The sequence below is a fragment of the Triticum aestivum genome, chromosome 7D (assembly GCF_018294505.1).
Source record: "Triticum aestivum cultivar Chinese Spring chromosome 7D, IWGSC CS RefSeq v2.1, whole genome shotgun sequence".
NCBI lineage: Eukaryota > Viridiplantae > Streptophyta > Magnoliopsida > Poales > Poaceae > Triticum > Triticum aestivum.
The window spans coordinates 537,142,957-537,154,056 of record NC_057814.1 but is presented as its reverse complement, the minus strand read 5'-3'; the positions used below and the strand labels follow the sequence as shown (position 1 = coordinate 537,154,056).

General features: G+C 45.0%; 1 protein-coding gene across 1 annotated transcript; it reads right to left on the bottom strand.

The window, feature by feature from the left end:
- Positions 1 to 1,559: 1,559 nt before the first annotated feature.
- Positions 1,560 to 10,236, bottom strand: LOC123171254 (serrate RNA effector molecule). Its single transcript, XM_044588834.1, has 13 exons — positions 10,045 to 10,236; positions 7,697 to 8,208; positions 7,498 to 7,565; positions 7,153 to 7,207; positions 4,670 to 4,744; positions 4,502 to 4,576; positions 4,355 to 4,402; positions 4,096 to 4,164; positions 3,216 to 4,019; positions 3,072 to 3,120; positions 2,518 to 2,759; positions 2,240 to 2,434; positions 1,560 to 1,938 (listed from the first exon to the last, which is right to left on the bottom strand). Exons 1-13 carry the CDS (start codon positions 10,234 to 10,236, stop codon positions 1,878 to 1,880), a joined length of 2,445 nt encoding a protein of 814 aa, XP_044444769.1. The 3' UTR covers positions 1,560 to 1,877.
- Positions 10,237 to 11,100: the final 864 nt, after the last annotated feature.

The window sequence follows — 11,100 nt, the reverse complement described above, 5'->3', positions numbered from 1 at the left end:
GGCTCCCACATATTCTACGAAGATCTTTATCGGTCAGACCGCATAACAACATACGTTGTTCCCTTTGTCACCGGTATGTTACTTGCCCGAGATTTGATCGTCGGTATCTCGATACGTAGTTCAATCTCGTTACCGGCAAGTCTCTTTACTCGTTCCGTAACACATCATCCCGCAACTAACTCATTAGTCACAATGCTTGCAAGGCTTATAGTGATGTGCATTACCGAGTGGACCCAGAGATACCTCTCCGACAATTGGAGTGACAAATCCTAATCTCGAAATACGCCAACCCAACAAGTACCTTTGGAGACACCTGTAGAGCACCTTTATAATCACCCATTTACGTTGTGACGTTTGGTAGCACACAAAGTGTTCCTCCGGTAAACGGGAGTTGCATAATCTCATAGTCATAGGAACATGTATAAGTCATGAAGAAAGCAATAGCAACATACTAAACGATCGAGTGCTAAGCTAACGGAATGGGTCAAGTCAATCACGTCATTCTCCTAATGAGGTGATCTCGTTAATCAAATGACAACTTATGTCTATGGCTAGGAAACATAACCATCTTTGATTAACGAGCTAGTCAAGTAGAGGCATACTAGTGACACTCTGTTTGTCTATGTATTCACACATGTATTATGTTTCCGGTTAATACAATTCTAGCATGAATAATAAACATTTATCATGATATAAGGAAATATATAATACTTTATTATTGCCTCTAGGGCATATTTCCTTCAGTTCCTTGCAGTCCAAACCCTTGATCGGACACCAGATCCGCCCCAATGTCAGCCTCTCAGAGAACAATTTCCCCACTGGCTGCAATTCCTCCTGCTCCCCTTCATACACCTTTCCCATCTCCATGCACCGATCTTCAAACCCTCCCGCTTCGCTGCCGTTAACTTCAGTCCCTTCACCTTTGACTTCCTCCATCCTCTCTCCCCCCTACCGCCGCGACCGTGCTCCCTAGCGCACACGGAAGGTCTTTGGTGGACTGAGATGGGAAGAAGAGAATAGTGGTTCATGATCACGAGGACAGGGACGAAGGAACAAAGATGAATTTCCTGAGACGCAGGGCGAAAACCTAGTGAGATTGGATCGCTCCTGAGATCGCCCCCACGATCGCCACTCAGCGAATTACGCTAACCGTCACCCAAGGGACGGACGTGGCTATAGATGCCTTCCTACTCTTGTTGAAAGCGTTGCTACGAGATTTTCGGTGTGGCTATTGGATGGTACGGCTTCAGATGGGCGAGTTCCCAGACTCTCTGTGGTCTCAGAATGATGTGCCATGACAAGACAAGCAGCAGCTGCTTCCCTTCATCAAAAGAGAAAAAAAAACAGCATCTGCTTTACCAACACAACCACGTGAATAGGGATATGTGAACAGCGCCTTTTTCAAATCCACGATTTTGTTTTCTTTCATGCGAGTGAAGTATCTCACCCGACACACGTGTAGAACAAATCCATACGTACATGTGTAATTTTTTCAGAATTTTTTGTCACTTCAAAAGTTCCAACTTTTTTAAAAAATATATAGGACTCATGGAGCGCAATATCCAAAACGATTTCATTTTCATACAACATCCCATTATTAAATACAGTCTCAAAAGACAAAAAAATGTTGTTTCAAATAGATTCAATCCTTTTCTGTGACTGCATAATAGTAGAAAATATCAAGTTCCAGCCATTTAAGCTAAAACTCACAACACATTACAGGCGTCCTCAAAAAATAACATATCTTCCTCCTATGCCTCTTCGCAGGAAATAAAAATACGTCCTCATTCTAATGGGAGGTCCAAAAACCTCAACGCAAATGGAGATGCTAGCGAGTGTTGGGCATTGGCAAGATTGCCTGTATGGCAGGACACAGCCTACAAACTTCTGTAGTCAAGAACAGTAACTTCCTCGTCGGGGGCATCGAGATCATTATAGCTGCAACCCAACCAGGACCCGAGATGAGTTAACAAGACAGCAAAGGATTAAGATGGAGTGGAGTAGCATGATAAAATTCAAAAACCAAGACATACTATACAATAACATAAAACAATACTTGCCTATACAACAACATAAAAGAAATGTTATCATTAAACTTTAAGCCCCACAAGTATAGTGACATTGTATTTTATTACTAAATGCTACTAAAACATAAGTTGCTTTACATTGAAGGAAGTATCTAGAGCAAATAAATATAACGAGACAATTAAATTTAGCATCATCATAACTAACTACTAACCTTCGCAAACGACGAGGATCATGATGGAAAGATGGTGGCATGGCTATAATTGGTGCTGGGCCCCCACCCATCATCGATCCAAGCACTCCTGAGTTGCCATGAGGTCCGCCATTTGGTTCGAATGGGGAAGGTCCTTGCTCTCTCAGCATATGCATGGCTATTTCTGGAGGTGCAGGAACAAATGGTCCCAATGGACTGAAAACAAAAGCACCCACACCATTTAGCAGGCTACAAAGTTCCTATTGAGGGTATATTGAAATTCATAGCTTTTCACGTACCCGGCACCGGGAACAGGCATCAATATCGGCGGAGCAGGGAATTCAGCCGAAAAAGGAGCATTGGAGCCTCTTCCACGGAAGGAATCAAACATCTGATTGTCAGATCCATCACGGCTTGGAGAGCCATCACCTCTACCATGTCTGCCTCCATCTCTATCTGCCCTGTCATATTCTCTGCGATTGCCACGGTCATATCTCAGACGACTATCCATACCATTGTCAGATCTCCGCCTTGATTTGTCCTGCAAATCAGAAGTAGGATCATTTTATCAAGATTGTCCATTACATATTTCAATAGATGTTGATGCTGATGCAGTGTTGTTCTGTACACTAACTAGTAACAGAAAGGCAAGAGACATACAAAATATATCTTCAATAGAAGTAGGGTATTAGTGCAGACTAATTTAAACCACAGATTCAAGACCAAGCTTCAACCATAACTAAAACCACAAGAGTAGAGCAAATACATAAAACTTGCAAAAAGTATGCAGCACTTGCAGGTTATGCTATTTTATATTTTATTTAAGAATGCAAATGGAGTATGTGATTCTTACTGCTGCAGATTGCTGCATAACTGGTGTTCCACCTGGTGCATTAGGGTCACTGTTCACAAAGGAAAAACTTGATAAGTATTACCACCTAAAAAGAGATTGATGGTACTGTCCTACAGATTGAAATAGAAGATTGCAGGAACATACCTCATGTAATTTTGGGAATAAATATCCTCCCGGAGGTTTGAAGTAACTTCTAACACAATCTCAGGATGCTTGAGCCTCAAATGCTTGTAAACAAACTCGGGAGCATGGAAAAGTTTTGTACAGCCCTTGGCTCCACAGCCATATTTCCATCCATACTTCTCATCCCTTATTTTCCTGACATGAGGTTCAAGGACTTCAGCAGCTGCTGCATCAATTTTATCCTTGGCCGTTAATATAACCATGGGATCTTGACCCGTCAACCTTTCCTGCCAGTAAGTATCCAGCTTCTTCTCCCAATCAGCAGCATTGATATTAGTTGTACTAGGAGTCTTATTATCAGTTCTCACATGACGAAGGCCTTTTGCCTCGTTCGTCTCGGACATGCCATAGTAATCAACTCCATGAATACGCCATAAATATGTAAGAAGGGTGTCAAGGAGCTCAACACCTTCAAGGCCCTTGACAGTTGTTAAGCCTCGGACTATAACTATAGGGCCCATAGATCCCATATGTGATTTGTCTACATCCGACTTCTCATGATCACCACTTGACAAGACATTTCCCTGAATACCCTTCTCGGTGTCCAGCCTACGGACAAGACCTAGGGTTCGTTCTATGTCAGTTTGAATTCGTTGAGGTTCAGAGCTGACCGGATGAGCCTTCGGAGCAGCAGAAAGAGGATCTGTTTCTTTTGAAGAACCTCTGCTTTGTTTTCTTCTTTTGTCACCATCTGCATCATCCTCGGAGTTTCCATCATTGCCATTTTCTGATTTATTTGCTGCAGACGCAATTATTCCAGGGCCACTGTCCAGCAGAATATTAGTTATCAACACGAAATCCAAATGAGCATGATAACACAAACTGTAGGAAAGTTACTCACAGGTCCAGAGTTCCATTTTGCAAATCAAGAAAGAAGTCCTTAGCGACTACTTTACAGCGTTCATTCCTCCTGTGTAAGCAAATCGAAATAGACCAATATTAGCAAGACTAAACTAACGATGATGCAGAAGGAATTAAAATAAACCGTAAAAAAACTCTCTATGTAAAGAGATTTTACAACCAAAACACTTTCCAAGGTCAAGGGTATGACAAGGGTAAGAAGACCAACAGAGAAGTATTAACATGGTATGCAACTCCACCTTTCAATAACAGATAATAAGTTGGTTGGATGGTACTTGTCTTTCAACCTGCAGGTGAAAAAATTGAATTGGACAGTTAAGTAATTGGGCTATATGTATTCCTGCTGAGGAAAGTTAGCACATGGAATTACATCATTCTAAGCATACCAGTCCTCATTCTTGTGGAGATCAAAATAAGCACGTTTCTGGGTAGTGATGTATTCCGTCTTGTACTCTTGGTACCTTATTAACAAGCATAATAGTAAGTAAGAAAAAAGAAGATGGCACCAGAGATATAATTGAAAATATTCTTTCGCTAATGACAGTAATGATTACCTGCTCTCAGCTTCAGCTGGTGATACATCATCCTCAAGAACTTGAATGAACTGTTTGTAGGTCATTAAGCCTTCCCTGGTAAGATGCATAATCATATAAGAATAGAGAAATATGCCATCAGAAACACACAAAGCTATGCTCCAATCTTCTATTTGAAACGTTAGAATGGTCCTGAAACTTGAGGAGAAAAGGTGCCTAAAGCTACTGAGGAATGACCCAAATAGAAATCTGATACATAGATACGAGTAAGCTTAAACTACAATAGGAGTCTTCTCAGATTTGTTCAATTTTGAGGGGGGGGAGGGGAGGATGGCTAGGACATCAAATCAAGCAACTCTGTTTTCAGACGCATGCTTGCCAGAAAAGTTCGGAAAAAGAAAGGAATTGCATTCTGCTGCAAATATAATATCTAACATGTGTTCTTGGCGTGCATCAACATAGCATAGAATTCATGTGAAGTCTCCACATTTGTGTTTTATTACATACTCCTACTTACATAAAATTGCTGCTCGGTAGAATGTTCAATTCAGATTGGTCAACAAAGTATCTTGAAGAGATACAATTTGTTCTCAAAGACGAAAGAAAACCAAAAAAGAATTATGTTACCGACTTGCAAACATATACTCCCTCCGTTCACAAATATAAGATGTTTTGGATATTTCCATATGGACCACATACGGACTGAAATGAGTGAACAAACACACTAAAACATGTCTATATGCATCCAATTCAGAAAAAAAGTTGGAACATCTTATATTTGTGAACGGAGTGAGTATTATACAATAGTAACCTGTTCCAACTTCCCATGATCCTGCCAAAATACTTCACATATCTGATAAACATATTAAACAAGATCTTTTCTGATAGAACTACCAATATACAAACATCTTTAGCAGGCAAAAAAGAACTTTAGGACAAATCATGAATCAGACATAAGGAAAAAGGCAAAGGGGTGAGACATTTTCATATTTCCAAGGGATGCAATCGTTTCATTTGTATGTAAAAAAATTCCAGCTCATGTCTTGAAATTGTTTTATTTGGGTATAACAAACTTATGTAATTCCATTAGATGGCAATTTAAGAACTACAGGGAGCAAAGTTGTGGGACACAGCAACACAATTTAGTTTCTCCTTCTATAGATCTCAACTCCAACAATCAAATCAAAAAAACTGACCCACAGGTTTGTTGATGCATCAACATACAATAGCACAAAAAGAATCGACAGAATATTGAACTGATAAGTTAAAGTTAGACCATGTAGACATATAGCACTTATACCAGTACATAATAGACTTGGACCATCTAACCTTCTAATGCCCTCAACTATCAAGAATTCTGATTTCCACATCCACATATTCAAATTTCTATGTACTCCATAAGGTGTCATGTGTTCTTGAGATATCACGGATGGTATCATGCTATAACAATTAACAAGTACAATTGCAAAATATGGTGCCAAAACATGACTTTTGTTCTGCACATAAAAAAAAACTAAATTACTAATTGATGCAGTTTGAATGACACACTATTCACCACGCTAACTTGACCAAATTGCTCTTCCTTGTACATGACATAATGTATATAATTTATATCCATCAACCTTTAAGAATGACTTTTTGTAGTGGTAAAATGCATGTTCACACCAGGTTGAAAAATATATGATTTAACTCGACTACTCCAAACAAAATGGGCCATCCATTCATGTCCCTCTTCTGAACAAGTACCAACGAATAAAGGAACTTATTGCAGATATGATTAAAATGGCAAAGATGAATATGTTAAAAAAAGGATTAGTGTAAACCGTGTAGCATGAATATCTATGCAAATATGCAAGAAAACTAAAGTAGTACACGACTACATATATCTCAAGGTTTTTACGTGGAATTTTTAATGTAGATTTGTGCTCAATATAGTAGCATGCACATCAAAATAGTGGACTATAACATGCAAACAATAAAATAATCAGCAAAGTTGGCCTCATGTTTATTATCTTGAGATAAATAACTGAGAAATAATTCAAATAAAGTCAATGCCCAAACTGCCTGTTGTTAACAGATAAAGAATATTCTCATAAGATTCTCCATTCGACTGCATCCAAAACATACACCAATCCTGCTTCGAGAGTTTAGCTGCTAGATTACTGGGAGGAGGCCTTTTGTGGTGGTGGTAGTAGTGCTGACTGTAAAAAGAGCACAAGGCTTGCTGGTGGCTAATAAGAGTAATGAGGAATCAAGGATCCAACGTGCATAGAGCCAAGGATCAGTTTGCTTTCGAACATCAAATATGGAGAATTTCTGAGAAGATTCTCTATCTGTTAACTGCGGCTAAGAGCATAGTAGAAGACTTAATTTGCATATTATTTTACAACACTGACGATTCCTGCATGTGCCCAGGAGGAAAAATAAGAGTGTCCAGAAACCCAAAAGACTAACCATAACAAGGAAATAAACATGTAGATGTAGGTAATTATAAACATATATACCTTTGGGTATTCCCAGGACCATCATTCGGTGCCCCAAATCTAGAATCAGGCCAATCTGGATATCACAATTGAGTTGTCGTCAGATTTTTCACTGAAAGAACAAGGAGTCTTTTCTAAAGGTAAAAAGAAACGATGAATTGTGATAACAAATTGGTAGATAGATATGGTCAGGTGGTCAAATTTCGAACTGCAAGTCTGCAACTAAGAGCATCCCTAGGATGAGAGCTAATGGTGCAACCGAGCATTCATAAACTGTTCCCACCGATGGTTTGATGTTGCGTATACTTACTTTTGGAGACTGATTGATAGGATTGAATTCTCAATGAAGAAGGGCAAAATCCTCACCTGAAGCACGATGCCTGCCGTGGTGCCGGTCATCGTCGTACCCACCTCTGCCTCCGCCACGGTCGTACCTGCAGAAGCAACACCATGAAACCTTACAAGTTACGACCGGAGCTAATCAGGCATCCAGTACGAAAAGCTCGATCAGCGACCGAGCTGAGGACGCCCAGAGTCCCACACCCCCTGGGTGCGTTATCCGTACCGTGGTGGGGGGCTGCCGCGGCCTCCTCGGCGGTCGTACCCGTCGTCCCGCCTGGACCGCTTGAAGGGCGGCGACGGGGACCTCCTGGACGGCGGCGAGTGTCGGCGGCGCGGCGGGGGGCTGCGCGAGCCGCGGCGGTCGCGGTCGCGGATGCGCTCGGGGCGCGAGGAGCCGATGGGCGGCGGCGGCGGCAGGGAGGGCCGCGGGGGCGAGCGGCTCCGCTTGCGGGTGGGCGGGGGCCCGCCGGGCGGCGGCGGCGGGGGCGGGGGCAGCGGCACGGGGCGGTCCTCGGGGCTGGGGCTGTCGGGCGGCGGAGGCAGCGGGCGGGGCGCCCCGGGGCTGGGGTCTACGACGTCCGCCATGGGAGGGGCGCTTGGCGGCGGGGCAGCTAGGGTTTGCAAAGCCGAGGAGGAGTGGAGCGGCTGGCGATGGAGCCGAGGGAGGCCGAGATAGGTACTAGGCCGCGGCGCACGAGAGATGGCAACTAACGGGTAGGGTCGGGTCGCGTCGGGCTCGAATCGCGAACGGGTTCGGATCTTACTTCTTTTGGTATTGTTTTTTTTTTTTGCGGCTCGTTTTGGTGTCACAAAATGTCTTAGTGCCTCTATTAGTGTCACCAAAATGTCTTATATTATATTTTGTTATAGGGAATAGCAGTTTTTTCTGCGCGTGCTATGTGTCCGCCTGCTGATCTTTTTAAAAGATTGGCTGGCTCGCGAGCTGTCAGATCCGACGCTCCACCATTGCAACGCAGTTCTTACAGACTTTTTTGAAGTAGATGTCTTGTTGCAATTTTTTTCGTTTTCATCCTTTTACAACATAGTTGATGGTAGTGGAAAAACTTCCGCAACATTGGTGATGAAAATCGAGTGGAATCGTGAGGAGCGGGGAACATGTGTGGTACGAGCGAGACGACGGACGGAAGCTAAGAAATCAGTCGATTGAGGAGAATCGTTTCCTTTTTTGCAGCAATTTTATTCTTCTTTTCTATAAGTTGCTATGTGTGTCTGAAGAAATTGCCATTATTCTCTCACAATGTAAATTGTTAAGGAAAAACGTTCGCAATCGCCACCCTTTTCTCGGTTGACGTTCCTCATATAAGAGGGTCCTTTCTTTTCATGCTCTTTGTGGATGCCCATTAGCAGTAGCCTTGTGGCAGTCAATGGCGAGGCAATGGAATATTCCGGACGTCCGGCGTCTAGTGCACACAGGGCTGGAGCGGTTCCTTCATGTGCTCGCTGACTTGTTCGAAGAGGAACGGATGTATACGCTCATGACTCTATGGCGATGTTGGCATGTCAGGAATGAGATTGTCCACGATAAACGACCCATCTTGTGGAAGCCTCAACTAGGTTGCTAACTAGCTACATCAACTTTCTTCTGGCCATTGAGGCGAATCCCCAAGGTGATCATGTCAAAGGGAAGATGGTGGCTGTGCCCCCAGCTCAGAAGGAAAAAACTATCACATGTGCAGCAGGAGAAGCCGCGACATCTGGGTGGCGGGGCGATGCTTAACATCGATGGTTCATTGAACATATAAACCCTCCTAGGCAACCCGCCATTCTGGAGGCCTTGCGCGCGCTGAGCTTCGTCGTCCGTTCAATCTTTTACTGTTCAATCGATTTTGTCTGCTGGCGTTTGGTCAACCGTTGGTCCTTCTGTACATCAGCAGCAGCTTCATAGGTCAGTGACGGGTGGGGCTCGTTGGCTGTGGGGTCGAGAGAATTAGGTGGTTTTGCTTCGATTTTGCGTACTGAGGGAATTTTACTGCAGTGGGGACGACGAGAACGTGGGGTACCCTATCAGCCAAATCCCTCGTGCTCCTCGAGCCCCGCGTCCATCCTCCTCCCCCGCTTTCCACTCCCCACCCTCCCCCACACAGCCGCCGCCTCTTCCCTTCCCTCCTCATCTCGAGCCCTTCCCAGCCGACGGAGGAGCCCCCATCCCAATCCCGCGTCGGAGTTCAGAGGCAGGGGAGGTGTGGATCGATGATGGTGTAGCAAAGAAGAGGATGGGAGATCGAGGAGGGAGCGAGCCGTTGCAGAGGAGATGGGAGAAGGGGGTGCGCGGTGGTGAGGCATCGGCACCGGAGAAGCAGATCCGCGGTGCGCGGTGAAGCGGGATAGGTGACGCCGGCTGGCGCTCGCGGGTACGTCCTGCGGGATGAGGCCGCAGCTCCAGTCTTCTCCCCGCGGTGGTCCACGGCGCTATCACTGTCGTCCTCAGCAGGAGGAGCGCGGGACGCAGAGGCGGCCGGCTCCGTCCTGCTCTTGTGCCGCCGTACCTCTGCCTTTCTCGTCCGCCGCGCCTCAGGCTAGCAGGTGGACGGCGCGGAGAGCTCTCGTCACAAGACACAAGAGGATGGCTCTCGCGGACGCCGCGCTCTGCTCCTCTCGCCTCTGCCGCGCTCTGCTCCGGCTCGTCCCCGCCGCGCTCTGCTCTGGCTTGTCGTCACCGTGCTCTGCTCCGGCTTGCCACCGAAAAGGTTGTGCTTTCAGTCCAAGGAGCTGATGGGTCGCCGGATCCGTCGGCCACCCCATGGACTTCGCCTGGAACGCGGGCTGGGAGGCGGCGCCGCCAGCCTGCAACGCCAACCCCGACCCCGACCAACCCGGCGCCGCAGAAGGTGGAGGCGGAGTCCATGATGCTTGTCTCCGGGCCGCGCGTCGCCGTCTCCGGGCTGAGGCGAGCCGACTGCCGCGCAGGTCGTGCTCTCCGCCATGTCAAGTTACCGTCCTTCGCTGGTCTTGCCGTGGATTAGGCTGTTGCGGTCCATGAGTTGACAAGTGGATTCATAAGGTCGGATTGATAAGAATCTGGATAGGAATCCTTGAGTTGGCTCGGTTTGATAAGCACTGGGAATGGTGCAGCCCCCAAATCCTTGAGTTGGTTCAGAGTTAGCCTTGGCTGCTCCCCTGCTTGAAAATGGCCCTGATTTAGGTTTAGAGTTAACCTTTCTTAGGCTATTTCACACGCTATGACTGAAGTTTTTGTTCCCTGCTAAAAAGCCTTCATTTTTGTTCCCTCCGATCAGGTTCATTTTTGTGTACTGCTCCCTGCGAAGAAACCTTCATCTTATACTGCTCCCTGTTCTTATTACCCTTTCAGTGCCTGCTCTCATGAAGATGAATGTGTCATGTTCGTCAATGCCGGTGGGTATATCTGAAAAAACTGCAAAGGAAGCAGAAGACAATGTGCTCCCGAGAGAGATGGTAAGCAGTGCCATCAATCTTGACAATTAATTTGCTAGAATTATCGCAAGACTTGTCAAAACTGAAAATTTTGACTGCATCGGGTAAGATTGACTGAAGAAAGCAACTAAAACTTCAGAGAATATATTGTTGTTTATATAAACTGAATACTGGTGTACTGTCAATATTCAGTAGCAGAAATTAAACTTCTGA

Bases quoted from the DNA above. Each gene is read 5' to 3' on its own strand.
- LOC123171254 (XM_044588834.1), bottom strand. From the start codon at position 10,236: ATGGGGTGGCCGACGGATCCGGCGACCCATCAGCTCCTTGGACTGAAA. The intron at 4,577-4,669 runs GTAATCATTACT...CTTGTTAATAAG, and splicing joins CCAGCTGAAGCTGAGAGCAG to GTACCAAGAGTACAAGACGG. The intron at 4,165-4,354 runs GTGGAGTTGCAT...TTGCTTACACAG, and splicing joins TTATTATCTGTTATTGAAAG to GAGGAATGAACGCTGTAAAG.